This window comes from Patagioenas fasciata, chromosome 3, assembly GCF_037038585.1.
Source record: "Patagioenas fasciata isolate bPatFas1 chromosome 3, bPatFas1.hap1, whole genome shotgun sequence".
Lineage (NCBI taxonomy): Eukaryota > Metazoa > Chordata > Aves > Columbiformes > Columbidae > Patagioenas > Patagioenas fasciata.
The window spans coordinates 105,692,781-105,715,630 of NC_092522.1; the positions used below are offsets into that span (position 1 = coordinate 105,692,781).

General features: G+C 37.3%; 1 protein-coding gene across 1 annotated transcript in view; it reads left to right on the forward strand.

Annotated features, from left to right (window-relative positions):
- TPO (thyroid peroxidase) overlaps positions 1-19,939 on the forward strand; it is a 42,271-nt gene extending 22,332 nt beyond the window's left edge. Inside the window, exons 7-13 of the mRNA XM_065834059.2 lie at positions 1,627-2,142; positions 9,050-9,308; positions 9,808-9,978; positions 11,507-11,744; positions 15,590-15,798; positions 16,297-16,467; positions 19,679-19,939. Coding sequence (XP_065690131.2) covers positions 1,627-2,142; positions 9,050-9,308; positions 9,808-9,978; positions 11,507-11,744; positions 15,590-15,798; positions 16,297-16,467; positions 19,679-19,770 — 1,656 coding nt within the window. The 3' untranslated portion in view covers positions 19,771-19,939. The remainder of the gene's footprint in view (positions 1-1,626; positions 2,143-9,049; positions 9,309-9,807; positions 9,979-11,506; positions 11,745-15,589; positions 15,799-16,296; positions 16,468-19,678) is intronic.
- Positions 19,940-22,850: the final 2,911 nt, after the last annotated feature.

A 22,850-nucleotide genomic window follows, 5' to 3' on the forward strand; every position in this document is an offset into this window, starting at 1 on the left:
GAGAAAAAAATTGATATGAATATTCTTCATTCGTTGGGAGAAAAGTGTGATTTAATAGTAGAGACAAATACTAAGTAGAAAACCTGAGGCAGATATGTTACTGATTTCAACAATCAATGAAAGGGGGAAGAAAAAAAAAAAAAAGAGGAAAAGATATTACATATTTCCTTCAAAAATAACCTACTTTTATTTGCTAAAACCTAGGTAGTGAAGAAACATTAGTAGAATTTCTTTACCAAACAAAACCTGAATGACAAATTTCTTAACTTAAATGCTTTATTGGTATCATGAGTTCTCAGTAGAAAGAAAATTTCACTTGCTGTAATAAATGAGGTAATTATGTTATTTTATTAAGCTTTTGAATTGCATTCCAAACTTCCCTTGTTACTTTTACCCCCTCTGTAATGACTATTCTATCTTCACAGACTGTTATGGCTCATTGTTGGTGCACAATGCAATACTGTTAGAATTTGGAAATAATGTGATTTTCAGAGAGTTTATAAAGCCAAGTCTGCAATACACAACACAGAGAGAATTTAGTAATTTTGAAACGTGGCAGTTTTCATCTTAGTGTTGAACTCTGTTCATTGAAATAGAATTGATGATCTGAGCTTTCCTCTTGCATATCCTACAAAGTGAATAAAACCTTTCTCCCTCTTGTATTCTCTCCTCCTCCAACACCTCTGCTGCCTTCCCCACATCTGTTAAGTTATTCACATACCATTTTCAGCGCTCTCCTGTGGCAAAACTTTCAGCTGTCTTATTTGGGCTGTATTTGCCCCTATTACTCTTACATATACTGCAAAACCTTTATTTGATAATTCCCACATTTCTCCCGTGCCCTTTACCTGTATTTGTAGTAGCTGTGTGACAGGCTAATGCAAACTATATCCATGCTGCATATCCAGCATCCACACAAATGCTGGATCACCATTTGAACTCAGTCTCTCGGCTGTGTGTGGATCAAACCAACGAAGGACTGGGGAAGCCTTTCACTTGGCAAAGGCTCTGTGCAGCCTTTGCTTTCTATAAAGACAGTCAGAATTCAATACTTGTAAGACACCCATCATTGTGAAACAGTGTTGAGGAAGGATTGTGGAGGACTGGCAGAAAGCAGAGTGAATAATTATATGTACGGTTTTTTAGTTAGGAAACTGGATTAAAATTAAGTATCAAAACAAATCTTTTACAGTGTGCTGCTACAGACATTGAAACTCTTCATTATGCTTTTATGTGTACATGTAAACCTGCTGTTTCACTTGGTGTTCAGTAGAACATAATTTGACCAGATGTTCAGGTCTTCACTGCAATACATTTCATGATGAATTTTCATTGTGAAACCAATTTAGATGTAGAACTATGCAAAAGGTATTAGATCAGTTGCTTGTTTTTATTACAGAGTGGATGTCTTGGGTATTATTTCTGTCTTTGCTTAAAAGACAGAAGGAAAATAATCTGTACAGGTTTAGAACACGTCACTCCAGTAGATGAAGAATGAACAACTGAAAACTGAAACAGAGGAAATAAGTATTTACACAACCCTTGATTCTACATCCTCAGCTATGTTAACTTCACCTTAGAAAATACACTCTTTTTTTTTTTTTTTTTTTTTTTTTTTTAATGCAGGTGACCACCAATGACACATTAACTGCAAGGATGGATTGCCTGCCCTTCTACCGCTCATCTCCTGCGTGCGGCACTGGTGATCATACTATTCTCTTTGGAAATGTATCAGCACTAAATTCAAGACAACAGATCAATGGCTTAACCTCTTTCCTTGATGCTTCTACTGTCTATGGCAGTACGCCTGCTGTTGAAAACAAACTGAGGAATTTAACAAGCAAAGAAGGCCTTCTTAGAGTAAATGTCAAATATTATGACAACCATCGGGAATACCTGCCTTTTACAGACCAGATCCCATCACCTTGTGCACAGGACTCAAATGCAAGTGGAGGTGACAGAATTGAATGCTTTATGGCTGGGGACAGTCGATCCAGTGAGGTCACGTCTCTGGCAGCCATGCACACGTTGTGGCTGAGGGAACACAACCGCCTGGCCAGAGCCCTCAAAAACATCAATGGCCACTGGACCGCTGAGACTGTCTACCAGGAAGCACGAAAAATTGTTGGCGCTCTGCATCAGGTAGGCCGTTTAGTTGCTTATCTACATGTTGCAGTGAATGCCTTAGAACAGGATCAGTCACAAAACTTCTAATCTGTGAGTGGCTTTGGAGGTGATGTTAGCCTTTCTTTGTGACCTATTTCTGCACTTCAAATTGGCATATTTAAAGTTTGTTCTGTTTTCCACTTTCCTGAATGCAATGTCTTTGTCCTTAGTTTGTCCAGACCCATCAGTGCTCTGATTTTCATGGCAGTGTCTACTCTGCTTCATCTTTCTGCAGGGTTTTCAGGCTTTTCTGGTGTCTGTTTTATCTATTGAAGACGCCTTTTCAGATGCTTTTTTTTTTGTTTTGTATTTTGTTTTTAGTAAAGGAAACGATTAAAGAACAGTGTCTGTATATACACAGTGTTCAAAATGCTTGCTTTCTCATGGGAATTGTATAAATGGATAACTTCCCTGTGTAAAATTGCCTGTGAAGTTCTCAATGATGCATTAATGCATAAACTTTGAGAGCTACTCTTGGTAGGAGAGAGTAGGAGAAATAAATATGGAAAAATGCAGAAGAGAGTCTTGAGAACAGGAAAATCTATTTCAACTCAGTATGTTTACTTTTTCTTTCCAGGACCCTCCCCTGCTTCCCTGCAATGAAGTAGCTACACAGGCTTTAAATCCTTTTTTCCTCACAGTTCTGTTATTCTTCTTCAGTTTCTGCAGACCTCCACATGACCCTGTCAAAAATGAAACACAATGAAAACATTCAACAGGATTTCTCTTGAACAAAATTTAATCTATTTGTTCACAGTGTTAGAGGTGGTAAAATCTGAATGGCATGAGGACCTAGATGGATTCCTCTAGTGCTAGCCCAGTAGATGGGTGGATGTTGTGGCTCCCTGTCCTTGGATACCGTTTTATCACCTTTTACCTCTATATTCCTATACATGTTCCTCCCCAGTTCACTTTGACCCTTCCCTTTCCCCACCTTTCATCCTTTTCCTGAGTATCCCATAGCATTTCACTGTCACCCACAAACCCCTAAAACATTGCAAATGAAGTTCTATACAGTCCCCAAATCATCTCCTTCCTGCACCCCACAAAAAGTAGCAACTGCCCCTTTAGCTTGTACGACATTTGAGGGACAGTTTCTTCCTTTTTTTTGTTGGGTTTCGTACCTAGGACTGAGGTCTGGCTGCTCTCCCTGGGGGCCCCGGAGAGCAGACGATCCCATGAGCCCCTTTTCCATGGTTGGGTTACTCAGGTTGCTCTGTCTGAAGCTGCTTCTCCGACCCTCACCAGGCCTTTGCATTTGTGGAGATTCACCTTTAATCAGACAGGTTAAGAAGAGTGATTCAGTCTCTCCACTATAATCCATAATATGGAATGAGTAATATGAGGACCAGAATAAACTGAGGGTTAGGTGGCATTCATATGCTTTCTGATTCTTGCAAACAGATTTTTTTTTTTTTAGTAACAAAAGGAGCCTTTTTTGAAGATCAATGGTGTAAGGAGAGAGGAAAATTTCAGTTGTCCTTTCTTCTACCACAATTCTTAGTCAGCAGAAAATGTTAAGAAACCAACAACATTCTCTGGCATGTTATTTGCACTTAGAGCCAGATAACTTCAGAAAAGTAACATGCCTTATTTAATTGTATTCTGTCAGTCCTTTTGAAAAGTTTGGCTTTTTTAATTTATATTTTGTTTATATTAACCACGTCAGCTCCTCTGCTGTAAATGTGCTGTTTGCATTAATATAACGGCACTGGCAAGTTAGAATTGTTGTTAATCCTTGCTAGAAGAAAAATGCAAAGCCAAAAGTAGGCCTCTGTGCATTCATACAATTCTGATTTACATCCTGTAACATTATGACCTGAAAGAAAACACTTTGTGGAAGGCAATATTCTGCATGAATCTGGGCTACTCATTATCTCTACCAGTATCACAAACTAATGAGATTTGCCCATGGCTCATTAGAAATGTGTTTGAGTATCTGGCTGGTTTAGAGACATTCATTTGAGAGAGATAATTGGGGTATCTCTATTAATGTGGTATGCTAACCAGCGCACTAATGACAGCTCTAGTTGAAGTTACATTAGATTTCCACTCTAAAATTTAGTTTCAGTTGCTATACATTTCTAAAATTCTCTCTTTTTGGAATGAATACTTTTAAGCATAATTTTTGCCTGTGGGTGTGTAATTATAGAGAATTGAACAAAAAGCCTTCCCTTATTTCTAGAATGAAGAGAATGAAAAAAATCTCTCTTTAGACCATACTTATCATCCTGGATGCTTTTTTAGCAGCATAAACATCTCTAGTGACAAGCATTTAATAACAGAAGCTTGACAAAGTTACCAAACGTAGAAACTGCTTGTTGATATCCAGGGCAACACAGGGTTTTTTTACTGCATTGTAGTCATGTTTCACTGATAAGTAGTAGTTTATATGAACCACAACAGTGGTTAACTTTCCCCTTAGGGGATGACATGTGCTTAACTCTAAGATATTAACACTGCAGTATATAGTGGTAAAAATGAATACCCTGATTTATCTACTGTTTTGTGCAAAAATATTTTTTTTCATTGTCATTTACTAACTGAAATGAAACTAGCTGCTTGTTTATTTTATTCCTGTTTTTACCTGACAGAACAGAATAAGAATAATTAGATTTCCTCCCTTTAAGCTATTTGAAAGAAAACAACTGAAATTTGTTTTCCTTCAAACAAAAAGTGTAGATGAAACAGGAGAAAATGCTCGATTATGAAACCGCTACAGTCTCAACATTGCTATTTTGTACATAGTGGTTTGCAGGATACAACTGTATGCACATGTGCTGTTCCTCTCAGACATCATTTCCCCTGATGTTACATTTGGGTTGTGAAAGCCAGATGATGTGGCACTAGTGAGAGTGAAGAAGGAGTTTTGCAGATCAATCTGAATCAAATTCTCTTTGATTTACTACAGTATCAGAGAAACATCTCTGAATTAATGGTGTTACTGACAGTTCATGCCAATTGTAGTTGACAATTGTCTTTAGTTGTCAGTGTGGATATAGTTGTTTTTTTCCACTTTCATCTACATCTACTTGTGTTCTCTGAGCATCTTGCATCCCCACTTGCCTGTCATGATCCAAGGCATGGGTTGAAAGTAGGTGTCTTCAGAGGCTGACTAACTTAACTACAGTTATTGGGTTCAGCATGGCTAACTTGGATTAAGTTTGTTTGTGAAACTAGATGATTAGATAACTCCTGTCAGAGCTTAAACTCTATGAAATTATAAAGGATAAATAGAGAAATAATAAATATTATAAAAAAGTATGTGTTGCACAGTGTCCTAGATCATATTTATAAAGAGTATGGTTCAGACTATTAAAGGAAATATAATAATGTGTTCATATATATTAAAAATTGAACTATCATACAATCTCCCTTTACAGAAAAGTTTAGGACTTCAGTATCATCTTTAATCCTTTAATATCTATAGTGAGAACTTCAAACCTACTGTGCAGAGCACTTTAATGAATTAAATATCGTTGCCATGTTTGGTTGTTTTCTATTATTTCTACAGTCTTCCCCAAGTGCAGGAGCTTCATTTAATTGGCTTTTCACTATCTCAGTGAGAGACTATTGCTATACAGTTGACTCTGACCAATGGCAAAAACAAGTTACACTCTCAGCCTTACTTATGATAGTTAACATATTTTTTATATTCTCTCTTCCAGCCTTTTTTTTAAATTTATTTTCCTTTTCCATCCATTGTGCCCCATTCACACCTACTTTGGAAAATACTGGAGGGGTTTTGGCAAGGAAAGTCTGCCGAGCCTTCTGAGGTGTAATGTGAATTTCTGTGTCTTTTGCACCTAATTTGAAATAACTATTAACATCAACAAAGAATTTGCAAAGATAATTTGAAATTGTATAACCTATTTCCAAGTACCTAATGTTTGGCTGACTTCTGCTGGAGGTGGCCCAGCCTGGAGGCAAACCCAGCCAAGATGCTCACTGAATTCATAAGGACACTTGGGAACCCTTGTTCCATCTGAATCATCTGAATGAGAAGGATGATGCCTTTCACGCTGACATACTATTTAACTTGGAGTATTATTGTCTTTGTAGGTCAGGATTCACAGAATCACAGAATGTTAGGGATTGGAAGGGACCTCAAAAGATCATCCAGTCCAATCCCCCTGCCGGAGCAGGAACACCTAGATGAGGCTACACAGGAATGTGTCCAGGTGGATTTTGAATGTCTCCAGAGAAGGAGACTCCACAACCCCCCTGGGCAGCCTGTTCCAGTGCTCTGTCACCCTCACTGAGAAGTGTCTTCTCAAATTTAAGTGGATCCTCTTGTGCTCCAGTTTGAACCCATTACCCCTTGTCCTACCATTGGTTGTCATTTTTTTTTCAGTCGTCACTTTTCTATATATAGTGCACATGCGATTCATGATATGGCAGAAAATCTGTACGAAGACTTTTCTGACAGTATTATAATCCCTCAGATTCTGCTTCTGTCTGGATACTTACTAAATGATTAGTTGCATTTCTAGAAAATCAGCATTTCACTTTCTCTGATATAACTCAATGAATAACATTTAAATACTCTCAATCACTCTGTTACTATCTGGTCATATAGACTACTAAAGTCTTTTGAGCGTATGGGCTTCTATTTAAAAGGCAGTGTCAATTTTTCGTAATTTTCACTGAATTATAGCATTGAAACAATAACTGCCATCAGACAGAAGACATGTTGACATTATTGATTAAAATCAAATTCTTCATGAGCCTACTATGGATCTTGGATTTGATGCTATGAGGTGTTGAATGTATCCTAAGAGGAGCCTGGATTATCCCTAGTCTCCCAAATGTCACAAGGAGTTAAGTCCACCCAGTACCTTGCAGGTTCAAACTCATTATGTCCACATAAATCCCTTATGCTATTGCACACACCTGAAAGTTAATATTTATCAGTAGATTCAAAGTAAGTAATAAATGGTAGAACAGTTCATTGTACTTGCCTGCAGTTTCTTTTCCGTATTGTACCTTTCTGAATCTAATTTTATTGATGTATTTTTAGATAAGCACATTCCTTTGTTTCCACAGGAGAATCTCAGTTGAAGAAACACTTTACTGAAAGAAACTCTTATGTATATTTATGCCAAATATGAAAAAAAAAAAAAAATTGAATCAACAGGGAGTTAAATTTTAACAAAATAATTTTGATGTTTGTTAGCTGTTTACACCTTCTTTAAAGCTTATATATGTATCAGTTATAAGAAGTTGTAGAGAGCCTCAGGACTTCACACAGACAAATTCAGGCAAGGTACATTCAGAGACTACACAAAGACTGGATGCTATATGCTGATGTACTTTAGATACGGTTCTCTATTAGACTCCAGATTCTTTCTGGCACCATCATCTTCTGCTATATTAGTAACACCTTAGTCTGTATTGTCTAAAAATCAGCTCCACTCGATGGAGCCTCATTTGGCCATCAGAAGTGTCCATCAGACAGGTGTCTCACCTAGCTCAGGTAGGCATAAGACCCCTTTTTAACCTTAGCCTTTTAATTTTCAAGTCTTGAAACAGGAACCCTGCAACGAAGGAAACAAGAAATGAAAATCTTACCTCTGGAACAAAATAAAAGTCTGAATTGCCCTTTTCTTCAGGGATTCTGGCCTTTATGAGCAGCTTATTTTGGGATTTCATTTACAATGAGCCAAAAATTGACAGTTGTATCAGAATTTTTGCATCCATGGCAAATGTTACCTTGCAAAACCTTTGTGAATGTAGCAAAAGGTTAACTTCTCAAATGACAGTGTCAGTATTAATTTCTAGTAATTATGTTATTTACTTCATATGCTGTATTAAAGGATCTGTAAAAGGAATTCTAATGTATTGTCTTTCAAATATTTTATTCACTGCTTGACCTAACCTAATATCATAAAGAGATTTTTACTTCCACCTTCTGAGAAAAGTAAGCAAATTCTGGAGGAGTTTGCTTGTCTCTGTGCTGTGTCTAAAACAAAGATGCTAGTTTTTCATAAGTTCATTTTATGCCAACTAACTATTCAATATGCACTATATCAAGCTTAAAGTGCATTTGTCTGTATATATTACTGCACACTATATTGAATCTATAGTTATTTTATTGAGTTCTTTATGCTTCATATTCATGCCATTATGCTTTATTGAATTCAGCATAATCTTTAACCTATAAAACACTTTCATTTTATTTAGTACTTTAGATCACTCTCCCCCTTTTTTTGGTCATGATTACTCATTTTTTTTTCATGTGACTAATGTTGTTAAATTATAAAAGCATTTGACAGAAAATGTTCATCAACATTTTCCTTTTTGAAGGGTGCTTTTTAGGAGTCTATAAATTGGCTTGAGTTTAGCATAAACCCTCTACCAAGGGATTCTGGGCACCAGTATTTTAAAGCCTCGTCATTTCAAATATTCAGTAAAGATGACTTGTGTTACAAATGTAAGTCTGAAAATAGAATCTGTTCATCCCAACAACCATTCTTGAAAGATCTTATAGTAATTCATGCTTTTATTGTCATTTTTAGGGTCTTTATCATTTATATCATCACAATCGGAGTTTTAGATCTCAGCACACCTCCTACAAACTGGATTAGGCCCATGGATTGAAAGTGCGCAACAGTGATGCTCTGCTTCAGATACCTTGGTCTAGCATTTATGGCAGGAGCTGACAGGAACCTGCCTGTCGTACTGCACTGAGCCATGCCACTGATTCTCTGCAGTCATTGCTGTGAAAATACGAATTATGTTGTTTACCAGCTAATACTGCTCTTTACCATGCCAAATGTTTGGGGATAGATGAGTGAAGAAAAGAGCATTCAGCACATGGGAATCGTTACTGTTCATCTATAAAAACATTGAATGAAAAATGTTTCTTTTTCTTTTCTTTCAGATTATTACTTTAAGAGATTACATTCCCAAAATCATTGGCCCAGATGCTTTTAATCTGTATATTGGCCTTTATACAGGTTATGATCCCACAGTGAATCCTACAGTTTCTAATGTGTTTTCGACAGCCGCTTTCCGTTTCGGTCATGCAACAATCCAACCAATAGTAAGGCGATTGAATGCACAGTATTTAGATGATCCAGAACTCCCAAATCTTCATTTGCATGAAGTTTTCTTTAGTCCATGGAGGCTCATTAAAGGAGGTATGGTTTTATTTAAACTGTTTCATTTTTTTCCAGAATAAGGTAACTTTTTTCAAAATGCCTTATCTTGGATAAGGAATACGAGCATTTATTTAATTGCATCACTGATTTAAGTTGTTGAATGAGTTCCAGAGCACTAATATAAACTGGAACAATTATTCTTAGTTAAACAGTTGTCTGAATCAGACAAAAGTTACTATTCAGATTAAACCTGCCTGGTAGATCAACAACAGATTGATGATTGATGATGAAGATATCTTTTTGTTGTGGATGAATGTTTTGTCAGGTGGTAAATTTTCTTATACTTGAAGAGGTAGATAAAGCCTTTTCGTAGCACTATTACTTCTGTTTCAAGCTGAAGCAGATATTTGCCTGTACTTGAATGTAAAAGCCTCTGTGGCCAATGTTTAAAAAGCATGGAAATGTGCTGGTATTCACATCTATTGAGAAAGATTTAATAGTTTATATATATAACATTATATTATTTTTGTGTTTAAAGGTGGCTTGGATCCTTTACTAAGGGGTCTTCTAGCACATTCAGCAAAACTGCAGGTGCAAGATCAACTGCTGAATGAGGAGCTAACAGAAAAACTGTTTGTGTTGTCCAATAATGGTTCACTTGATTTAGCATCATTAAATTTACAGCGTGGCCGTGACCATGGACTCCCAGGTCTATTGATTTTCTGTGGATTTTCTTCGAACTGGTAACTGAACTATAACTGCTTATATTTGGGATGTTCTTGAAAGGTTTTAAATAATAGCTTTGGTAATGAGAAAAGTAACTTAACTTTCTTTAAAAATGTAAGTTGGGAATATGTTTAACTTTGTGAAAACAACATATTCCCCAGCATTTGAAATTAAAATAAGCTGTTAAGTCTGGAATCTGGAAGCACAGTGCTAGTGAGTGGATCTGGGAGTACTCAGTGTAGGTGCCTGAGGCTCATTCTTGATGGAACCACCTCCAGACGAGTGCGGTTTCTGCCACAACAGCTCCTTGCCATTGGCAGGATTCCCCCAACCTGTGGGACAGGTCAACTTAGACTCAACCTCATTATCTCTATGGACCACGGAAGGTGTTGAGATGTCTCCAGGAGTGCTGTAGATGGCTTAGTTAGATGTACACCTCATTATGAGAAATATCACACATTTGTGCCTGTTTTTTGCACTAGATTTCTCACTGCAGTCAACCCAGAGTAAGATTGAACTTATAGTCGAAGAATTTGAGCCCATCAGACCATGGGTGCACTGGCTTAGAGGAAGACCATGCTGGACCTTAGTTCAATTTGATTGCCTCAGATGTTAAAATACACAGTATGTTCCCAGTCCTGTGTAAAAAACCTCTTACAAGGATGCCATAGCTTCTGAGAACAGAGGTAGCAACCTTCAGCATGGCAGACAGGGCCTCTTTATTTTTCATTTCTAAAGGACTCCCTGCCTGCTCAGATCACTTGTCTTCATCAATAAGAGACACACCTGACTGGCATTTTATGTTCTGAGCCCAATGTCCCACACATGGACGTAGGACTGACCTTGTCAAAGGGCATTATGTCTCTGGGTGACCAATCTCTCCACTCGACAGCTAGGAATATGCAAGTCGTTTGCCCTGGACAGTAACAATTAAGTCTGACTCTTGCCTGGAGTATAAAGTTCTCAGCCATACAAGGGTAAAAATGGAGGCTTGGTCTCCCAAACCAGAAATTAAAGTTTTACTGGGAGATGGGGTATTTAATTCCAAAATGATGTAAGAAATGTAAAAGAAATATATTTTCCAGACAGACAGTTTCTGTGTGCCCTAGGACACTCTTCTTTGTAAAGTGCTTTAGCTACTGACTTTATTCGTGTTACTTCTTGCTCACTCTTCACCTGACTCTTGTATTCCTAGTCTGGAAATCTCAAGACACAGTGCATGTTCCTATTATCTGTTATCAATTATCATGTTTTCGTTGCTTAAATATGGGAGAATTGTTTTAAACCTTTGTTTTCCTTCATGAAAGTAGTGTAGTAACTGCAAGACCTGTAGTTTCAGATCCTGCCATCATTTCCCTGATCAATTTAACTAATAACAATAGGCCTGTTTTTAGACATAACTGCCTATGACTATGATTAGGGTTGTCAGAATGCATTGTTTATACATTTACTAAGTTTGTATGTTCAAATATGGTCAAATCTAACCTTTTTTTTTAACATAATATTTACAGGTTATAATGACTGGCGAGAATTTTGTAGTTTACCAAAATTGGAAACCCTAACTGACCTGAATACAGTAATAACCAATCGTAACATCACTGAAAAAATAATGGAATTGTACCATAATCCTAGCAATATTGATGTTTGGCTTGGTGGTCTGGTAGAAGACTTTCTGCCAGGTGCTAGAACCGGTCCCCTGTTTGCATGTATAATTGGAAAGCAAATGAAAGCACTACGGGATGGTGACAGGTGAGATTATTCATGCTGTTGAATCATTGGTTACAGAAAAAGTAGAAGCAATGGAGATTTTACAGATATGTGAGGAAACTTCCCAGAACACAAGAACACATGACACTTAAACATGTTTTAAACAAATTACTCCCTGCCACTTCCACATTTTTATCTTAACTCATCAGTTTTGTTGGGTGAGCATTTGCTTGTTCTTCTTTGGTCTGTATATACTGTCAGTTCCAGATGGCATGGAGATTGTTGTTGAGATGCCCAGCTTTGCACTTCTGGTGGAAATGCAAGGTGTCACCAGCACTTAGTTGTGCCAGGGGTGACTTCTGTGTGGATGGATGCAGCACTGTGCAGGCTTTAGCTGCCCAGTTCCCGAAGGCTGCACTGGCCTCAGAGTCCTTAACTGCAAGAACCACAACATTTTCCATGGCAACCACAGCGAAGTCAGAAGGGATATGCAGAGAGCTGTAATTCAAGTTTCCTAAAGGGGATAATTAAAGTATCATACACCTGGTCTTATGTGAACTGGGACTGAAGAGTACTCCCAGAACTACCTCATTGGACACAGCACAGGATGTCCCTTCACCGAGCCCTGCACAACCACCATCATGGTCTTGTGGCATTTCAGCCCTTCACTCCAGGTAGGCAAGAGAAATGCAGCTTCAGGTCACAAAGGGGTGCAAGATGCAGTTTAACTTAGTATCTTGCTTCTGCTCCTGAAGAAATTATAAAGCCAACCTTTTGTTTCATTTCCATCAGGTACTTGTGGCAGTATTTTTGAATCTCATGAGAAGACTGATTTTAAACTGCTCACACCATTCTAGCTGTGGTGTTTTAAGTACATCTAATCCTTGCACTCACCTTTAAGCTCCTCTCATAAGTCACTGTTGTGGAAAGAAACCATTATATAAATAAGTATCTGAGGCAGAATTTAAGTCTGAACTTTAAAAAATGTTAATTAATTAGCTCACAGGAAAAAGCAATGTTAATCGTAAAGGTGGTGTCTCATTAGCACAAATATACAGACAACAAACATTCCACTCAGTTGTGTTAAAAATGCAGTTGAAAATCTTCTGAATAGTACAGGCATATGTGACCCTATCTGGGTAAGGATAAACTATCAAGGTCATTCCATCCTTGTTTCGATTATTCAGTACTTTACGATAGTATTTATTATTCGGTGTCTTATGATACTACTAGTATTAAACTTAAGCATAATTTAACTTTAACTTCAAATTGAGAAAAAGAGAGTTCCAGTAATAAAAAAATTCCCCAAGTTTCTTCCACAAATTTTATGTCAGCTAACTTAAATGTGAAATGGTATTCTGTCATTAATACTATACTATCTAAGAGAAGTTAGAAGTATGAGACAACATGTTATAGTTTTCACACAGTAAGTATAAGAAGACAAAATTCTCACATTCGTTTCAGTGCCTTGTTAGATAGAATATTGGGTATTATCTATATCTACACTAGGAACACTGCATGCTTACTGGATACTCTAATTGATGCGTCAGTAAATACGGATTCCAAAACATCTCTTGTAACATAATCATTTAAGTTCAGAAACCAGGACTAAGTGGAATTTTTGAATGACTGAATGGCATCCTGATAGACTTAAAATCTTTTGTCAGTAATCTTACAAAACAAGAAGGGATTTCTTTTTCTAATGTACTAAACTTGGGCGCTGTCTTAACCTCAGACAAATCACCTGGAACAAATTGTTTCTGTTCTATCAAACTTTCCTTTCTATTTCTGTTTCTTCCTACTCTGAATCTATTTGTGATCTCAGGATTTGTAATAGTTGGAAAAAAAATTCTGAAGCTGTCTTTGTTGCTCTTTGCATAGGGGGACTTGTGCCTCATTTTTTTGTTTTTTCATTTTTACTCTAATGCTCTAATATTCACCTGTATAATTTTGGTCACCTGATACAGATCTGTTGGAGCAAAACTGTTAGAGTGAACATGTCTGCTGGGTAGATTAAAAAAAATTATCTGATCAAGCCTTCTCGGAAGTGTAGATAAAACTGAATTTTGTAATGACACTACACGTAATGACAAAATGAAATGTGTAGGAGAGCTGCATGAAACAAAGTCTGTGATGGCTTCGGTTATGGGAAGGGACCTGGGAATGTTCAAATGGTCAGTGAGGTTCCGTGATGCTCTGAGCAGTTTGGACACAGTCTGTAGGTGAGGTGTAGAAGCAAGGCATTGTTTTTTTCTCTCTCTCCAACCCCTCCATGTCTCCTGTACTTCTTGTCACAGTGCTGCTAATGTATGGGACATTCACCTCTTCCCTGGTCCTGTAGATTACCTCCTCCTCCAACACAGGCAAAGTGGAATAGGTTTGTCCCCAAATTGCCCTGCTGTAAGTTATTATTTGCCTATACCTAAAGCCAGTTCTCCAAAACTTCACATGCACTTACCTTACTTAACTGAGTTTTATGGCTATGAGTGGCTTTGGGCTTCTGAGCACTCTCCTGTTGGAAGCAAGGTCCAATTTACCTTGAAAAGCCCCACTAGGGCACACCAGCAGCCCTCATGTTCCCCAGGACCCAAAGAGGACTATCAGACTTCTCATTTGTATGGTGGCATTTCAGAGGGCTCATAAAAGCCCAGACACTCTGCACACATGCCAGGTTTGCACAGGGTCCACAGCCAACATCGCTGTTCCTTTTCAGTCAGAAAAATGTAAACACAAAACCCACAGAACTTTCTACACACCCCAGCCTTGTTCCCCCAGTGTTATAGATGCTCAAGTCCTCCACTAAACCTGAGGTCAATTCATACAATGTGACTACATCCATACTCTACTGCTAATGGTCCTAGGACATATTACCACAAATCCTGCCTTAGCATTTCGGAAAACCCAAATTGACCTGAGTACCAGAGGGAACTATCTTAGCAGTTTAGCAGTCCTAAAGACTGTTTAGTGTATTAATGCAGATGTGCTATTAATATCAAACTCTCCAGAAACGTTTTTTGTCGTTCAGAACATCTCTATGTACTAAATTTTTATCTTTTCTGTTTTCCTCAGTGTTTTCTTTCCCTTTCTGTCTCTAAATACATATGTATGCACACGCATATATAACATATAATATATGTATCATGTGATAAATACATCTTTGTAGCAACAACTAGTTATTTTGTTCTGCAACTGCACTCCCATTCTGACAAAATGGAAAAAACAGCTCCTCTTGGTTCCAGCGAGTCCTCTCAGTTTACCTTTTTGTATGATCAAAAGCACGATAACTGTCTTACAATTTTCTGCTATAATTAATCTGCATTGCTACAGCTTTCTTAGCAAATTAAGAACTCCATGTTAAACAGAGAAGCATTCAGCAATACCTGTTTCACAGCAACCATTCTGTAATGGCAAGCAGAATTCAAAAACTATGATATTGGGAAAAATCTTAGGGTTACTCCTGTAATTTTCCTGTGATTTATACTTAAAACAATTTATGCGTGCACAGTGAATGCCAATGTGTATAAGATTAAGCATTCAGTTCAAACAAATTAGTTCCAAGTTTTTCTCTCAGGATTGTAACACTTTTTGTGACCATGTGTCATCAAGGAAAAGCAATTCTGCATGTGTGAAGAATTAATAATTTTATCTATGTGACTTTAACAGACCATCTGGGCTAACCAGTATGTCAGATTCACACTAGATTTTTCATTACTTTCAAGTTGGGTATGTAAGTCTGCAGATCATGGTGTTTACTTTTGTTATTGTTGTTTTCACTTGCATTTTGCTGTAACTCTTGTTTTGGGTCATTTACATAGGGTACTGTGAAAGTAAGAAATATCAGCTCTTTGAATTTGGTCTTTTCAAAATATTTCTGTTGATCTTTCCAGATTTTGGTGGGAAAATGATAATGTTTTCACGGAAGCTCAAAAGCAGGAACTCAAAAAACACTCATTGTCCCGCGTGATTTGTGACAATACAGGGATTTCTGAAGTGCCAGCAGATGCCTTTCAACTTGGGAAGTTTCCACAGGATTTTAAGCATTGTGACAATATACCTGAAATGAATTTAGAAGCTTGGCAAGAATTCTATCAGGAAGGTAATCTGCTAATTACCAGTCTTTTTTGATGGGGAAGAGTGATCTGCTGTATGAACCTTGGTTATGGCAGATCTTGCATTCCTGGTTTGCCATACAGGTTTAGTAAGTTAGAAATGAGATGTAGGTCTCTCTTTACTTTCCCATCTTCACCTGTAAAAAAGATAGTGTTTGCCAACTTTACTGTGATAACATGAATGACTCATGAGATTCCCAGACATTATGGCAATTGGGGCAGGAGTTCTTAGGTAGAAAATATTAACTAAGAACTCTGGAGAACATACTGTTAGAAGTTAAGGCAAATTTTACTGGGATTATAAGTCAAACATGAGGTATTCCATATAAATTCTTGTCCAGAAATGAACAATTTAATTCTTGATCACGTTTAAAACATGTAATTTCACTGAAGTTAATTTATAGAAGTAATGGACAATACTGTCCATATGTGAGGGTAAGGTGACAATTTTTTAAGAGCTTGTAATACAATCTTTTTGTTTGTAGAGGAAATATGTGGAACACCAACGAGTGTGGAAAATGGTGATTTTGTATACTGTTCAGAATTTGGAAAATCTACAGTGATTTATTCGTGTCAATATGGATTTCAGTTACAAGGAGAAGAGCAATTAACCTGCACAAGTAAAGGATGGAACTTTGAGGCTCCCATTTGTATAGGTATCTGGAGTTTTTGTTGTTTCTGAATTTTCTAAAAGCTGAAGTCCAGCACAGCTCATCAGAAGTGAACTCCTTCCTATGTTCTCTTGTAATGAACCTTCTGGGTTTATAAATACAACAACATGATAATGTGAAACTCTCATTACACCAGAGTAACTATCTCAGTCCCAGTCAGCAATCAAGTTGATGACTGGAAAATGTCACTAAAAATTACCTAATTAAGCCAAAATTGAGTCTATTAACAATCAAAAAGCAGCAAATCAGAATTGTATATTCCGTCCTCCTACATTCAGCAGCAAGACAGACAGTTGGCATTTTCCTAGCATTGTTTCAATGGATGCTCTAGATACAAAATGAGCTCGGCACCAGTAGTTCTTGTATCATCCTAATAAGTTAAGCAAAAGTGACAAAGAAAAAATACTGTGAAGCGAATAAGTAAAATCAAGAATATTAATTATAACTTCAGTTCCAAGCTCCCTCTCCCAAATAGCTCTGAAAAGATTTGCCAGAAATTAATTACTTCTGCAGGTACAAAAGTAGAGCAGGTGAAAAATCAGTAAAAAGATATCGCCTTTTGATATTTCATGCACATTTTCAAGGGAATACTTTTCTGTTATTTTAATCATTCTTTTACCATTGCCTTATTTTTACTGTTCAATAGAATAGGCTAGGTAGAAAAAAAAAAAAAGTAGCAAATATTTCATTAGAAGACCTTCTCTCTTTGCAGCTATAAAGTATGAATTCTCTCTGTTCACATTTGAAATGTGTGTGTTTATACAGGGGTGTGTGTGTGTATATATAATACATTATATATATATACACATACTCAAAGTGCTCAGTTTTATAAGAACATAAGAGAAAATGAAACCTGAAAAGGCCATATTTAGAAATACATTATGGATGGCGGCAAATTAATTTGAATGCAAGTGCTGCAGCTGATCCGCAATAAAGTCTCCTTATCAGTGTGACAGCAGAATAGAAAGCTATTCATTCTAATTGTATACCTGATATGGAAAAAGTCAAATGAAATTTGCAGCTCTTTCCTTTATTCAAATCCTATTTATCCACTGAATTCCACCCACATAAATACCATATAAAGAAATAAAGCTGTTAAATGAACTATAATAAAATCTTTTCAATAGATTCATGTTCTGGCAGCAAATTGAATAAATAACTTATATGAATGTATCGTTCCTTGTCCTAGTTTCTTTTAATATGTTCAGTAATGTAAACAGAAGGCTGTATATCTGCTACAGGAAAACAAGCTGTTGTATATATTAAATAAGCAATGCAATGCTTTTATTAAAAGAAAACCATCAAAAACCACTTATGCAGATGCTACTTGAGTTTTACAGTAGAAAGCACTTTGTTCTGTGTATGTCTGTGCAATGCATTCCGATTCTTTTAAACGTTCAGCAAATTAGGAGTAAGTCAAGCAATATAATGAGGAGGACAGAACTTAGCATTTCTGCAGATGGTTTCAAAATTATATGCCACCCTGGAAAAGACAGAGAGGCCTGCTGGCAAAAACATAGGAATCTGAGAGCTGTTTATTCCTGCTTAGTAACTTTGGCTTTAACAGAAATAATTTCTATTTATTCAGGAAGTCATTTAGTGCTAGACTATGCTACCTTCCTTTATATTAAGTGTTATCTTACTCTTGATACATAACTGATTACATTGCTCTAATCAGGTATTGCTGTCTTTGAGTGGTAGGGTAGACTGGTAAGATCTGACATGCACTATTTAGAGGTGGAAAAAAGTGTTAGCTAGTTAACAGATAGCATGACTATGCATGTACAGAAACTGAAATAGCACATTTGTATTACAGTGCAGGCAAAGACTGTGCAGCTTTTCCTCCACAGACAATGCTGAGCCAGTGGGAGTTAACCCAAAACATAGTCTTCAAGGGAGTAATACTTGTTCAGCAATCTTCATTCTGAACAACAGGCCATTTTCCTCCTTCAGAGGGGTGTGATGAGACTTAGTGTTCCTTAAGGGTTCTGATGTTTAAGATTATTGCCTGCATGATTAATCTTTTGACCATCTCAGCTGATGGCTAGCTTTGGAAAAAGCTACTACCTTCTATTAAAATTTAAGAAAAGATCAGACTTGTTCCTATTTTCAATGGCAGACTTCCCCAAGTGGTCTGAGTGACAATGCTGAAATCAGTAAATCATGCCGGCAGGGTCAGTTTGCAATACTGATCAAAAAGAGCTACTTAGCTTGCAGTAGCAGATCAAACATTATGGCAGCGGCAGAAAAGAAAGGAGTATAACCAAAAAGAGAAGGCTCAGCTAGTTGCCCACTTACGGGCTTGCAGTGCTTCCCATGGCCATGGGTCAGAGACACTGAACAAGATGACATATATTAGACAGGGCCAATGGGAAACTATCTAAAACTGCTTAACATTTCTCTTTGGGCAACTGAATCAAGTCCTGTAAGTAAATATTGCACAGAAAGAAGAAAAATACAGAAATATGAAAAAAACTCAATTTATTCCCTCATTGAGTATTTTCTTTCCTGCACTCCACACCAACTCTCATTTCATCACATAATCAGCATGTGAGAGCTAAAGGTCTTGAATGGCCTCAGGAACAATATGTTTATGTCCATTTTCCAATGGATAATGGTTCATCTGCTTTTCATTCTGTCAGGACATTGTCATTTCACAGAATATATATTGCAACTAGAAACAATCATTTTTTGCAGTGATATCACAGATTGCAAAGTTTGTATCTAAAGCTAACATGAATCCTTGGATCCTCAAAATCATGCCTAGAAGTATATAGAACTTTGTTGGTGTTATTATTTTCACCACCTTTATGGAGCACAATATGGAAGAGTTTACAAAGGAAATCTTAGGACATAAACATATCCAAGAAGAGCTCTCAAGTTTACAGTTTGCATTTTTTAAATTATAGCCAATTGCCATTTCTACCTTTTGATGGATTACCAAAACAACATTTTCTTTTTTCATCATTTCCAGTTTAAAAACAAACAAACCAAACCAAAACCAAAACCAAACCAAACAAAACCCAACTTTCGTGCTTTGAACCACAACAATGAGGATCTTTAACAGTATCTATGTGTCATTTAAAGTGTACAATACTTTACATTTACAAATAGCTGTAGAATATGTATATGAGAAGGCAGTAATCCATCTGCGTAATTTGCAATGATTATTGATCAATGTATATTCATTTTACAGACATCAATGAATGTGAAAATGAAATTAATCCACCATGCTCTCCTTCTGCTAAATGCATTAACACTAAAGGCAGCTACAAATGTCTCTACTGATCCTTGGAAGCCGGCAGAAGATGGAAGAACATGTGTTGGTAATGCCTGTGAACCTACTGTCCATTAAAACTTTCTCTTCTCTGTTTTACAATGCTGTAAAAATCATAAAATTGACATTTATTGAAGAGCTGTTAATGTGTAAAAAACCTCTACACAGTCATGAACATAAACAAACAGCCAAATTATGTAAAGTAAATGAAGGTATTGAATAAATAATACAGACACAGAAGTAAGCCTTTCCTTTTTCATTCCTACCATATATAAACCACTCAATATTTCCCAGCTGAATATGAAGGGGTATCAAATCTGTTTCAGTTTTGCCTAGTTCATGTCTAAATTCAGCAACTGAACCTTAACTAAGTTCCACCTATCACATTTCAAAAGTGTTAACACTTTTAGGGCTATCACAAATTATGCATTTTCTTGTTTTTCAACTTTTCAACATAGGTGGAAGCTGTATTGGGCATTAAGGTTTAAGTGGAGAGTGTCGTTTCCCACTAATGCTGAACAATACCCGCTCTGGAGAATGGGCGCCTAAATCTGTCAAAAGCTCCTTGAAAACTGGCAATCCAAACTCAAATGGATGGATAACTCCTTTGCCAAAGTGCCCAAGGCAAGCACAGAAAGTTTAGAGTGTTCAAATCTTGCATATTCAGTGCTGAACGCCACAAAATCATAAGTAAACTGAATCTCATTGGTGGCACATTTCTTGTTTCCTGTGTCTGTGGATACTTTGGTTATGACATGTAGGATTGCACAAAGAAAACACAAGATGACAACTCTCCAGTAAAAAAAGTACCATCTTCCAAACAAACAAGCGTCTTCAGTGTTGTGATGTATATCCGTTTTTCCAACTGTGGTTTAGAACTGTGTGAGCATATCCCTCAAGTGAGACCTCATTCCTCAGATGAAACCTTAAATGAGGCCATGTGAGATCAGCAAAGGCCCAGTGGGGGACTGCACTAACGCAGCAGCACTTGGCATCCTGCTGGGCAGGTGCACCAACAGTATGACCTTCCCAACACTGAATGTTGCCAGAAGCACCTACTGCGCTCTCACTATAGGAGATGTAAATGCAAATCCTCAGGGTCAGCTCTTTCTGGGATAAAACTAAAAAGGGATTGTGTTAGCCATTCAGAGTTTCATATTTTAAAATATAATAATAATAACAACAAAAGCAAAACCAACATTAAAAACAAAAAATCCTTCTTTGTAGGTGTTTCTTATCTTTTCTTACACTTTATTCCTTTACCTGTTCAGCCGTGGTCACATATAATTACCACTCCAGATCCAAAGACAAAAACCTACCTTTAGACTAGCTTAAAGAGATGAGTTTGCTGGTGTTCAGTGCAACAAAGACAGGTTATATATGAGGACACTGCACTAGCACAAGTGCAAGGCAGCTCCAAATATAAGGTAAATTTTATATTTCAAAAGAGGAAACAGAAATTGCTTACTGTCAGTGCTACTGTGCCAAGTGATCATTACCCCAGACCAAATCAAATATGCTTTTCAGAGCTTCATTTGCCTTCTGACAACTCAAGAAAATGAGTGCAGGTACAGCCACCCAGGCCACTGGTGAATGGCTAGCATAGAAGGTCAGTGCCTTCCTTTAGATCTCAGTGGACGGAGGAGTTTGCAATGTCCATGGACCTCTCTTTGCCTACTATGCTAAGGTCGAGTTTGCTGGAGTCTTTTTAAAGATATACCCCCTCTTAGATTCAAGGATGCAATTACAGCTATTTTTTACCTTATTATTGATCCACTGGTAGCCCCCAGCTAAGTACTATGAGCAAGAAGCAGTGTTTGAGGATTAAATGTTCTAAAAAAGTAGTGTCTGAAGCACACATATTGAAGAACTGAGGTTAAGCTAAAGTTTTGGTGTTATTGTTATGTAAAGTGTAATCCAGGCATGCAGTCTTGGGGAACAGCCAAGAGGAATGAGAAGTCTATGTGCAGTTACAATGCTTTGACCTCACTGGGATCACAGAAATGTGGATGAATAGCTCACATGGCAATGAAAGGTGGCCTATGGGACCTGGTGCTTTCATCTGGAATCCCAGAATGGTTGAGGTTGGAAGGGACCTCTGGAGGTCATCTTGCCCAGTGCCCCTGTTCAAGCACAGACACCTAAAGCCAGTTGCTTAGGACCATGTTCAGATAGCTTTTGAAAACCTCCAGGAATGGAGACTCCACAACCTCTCTGGGCAAAATTTATCAGTGCTTGGTTACCCTCCCAGTGACAAAGCATTTCCTGATTTTTAGATGACATCTCCTGTGTTTCAGTTTGTGCCCATTGCCTCTTTTCCTGTCAGTAGGCACTACTGAGAAGAGTGTCTGTCATCTTAATTCAAATTCACTAGGCATTTATATACATTGACAAGACCCCCCTCTGAGCCTTCTCTTCTCCAGTCAAAACAGTCCCAGCTCACTGAAGGTCTCGTCATATGAAAAAAGCTCTAGTCCCTTCATCGTCTTCATTGCCTTTCACTGGACTCCAATTCACAAGTCCTGCTGTTTAAGAGAGATTTGATCACTTGATCTCAAAAGGTGCCTATCAGCCTTAATGATTCTTTGATTCTGTGTTTAGGTATGGAGAAAAAGAACAGATTTCTAGCAGTATTTTACATGGTTTCTCTGTAAGCTGTGGTTCTTACCATGCTTCTGTGCATATCTCACTGTCATTTCTCAGTTTCCATTAATTAACTACTTGACAGTAGATTGGTCCCAAAAGTATTTGTACTAAGAAGTGAAAGGAGAATGCTACCAACAGTTCAACTGTGTTCTAGTTTATTTAATTTCCGTATTTTAAAAAATGTATGACAAAATTATATGAAACAACTTCTCTGTGGTTGTAGTTCAGCTGATAAAATAAGTTTTTATCAAGGTTCTTGAGTGGCTTGGTTTGTTGGTCTGTTGTTTTTGCATTTTTAAGGACTTCATTCATAAGGCCCAGCTAATTTCACTGTACATTTAGAATGAGGTTTCGAGCCTTGGTGAAAAAGGCAGTGCAACACTTTTCTAAAACAACATGTTGATTATAATAAATGAGCAGCTGAAATTTAGCAGTAATAAGAATT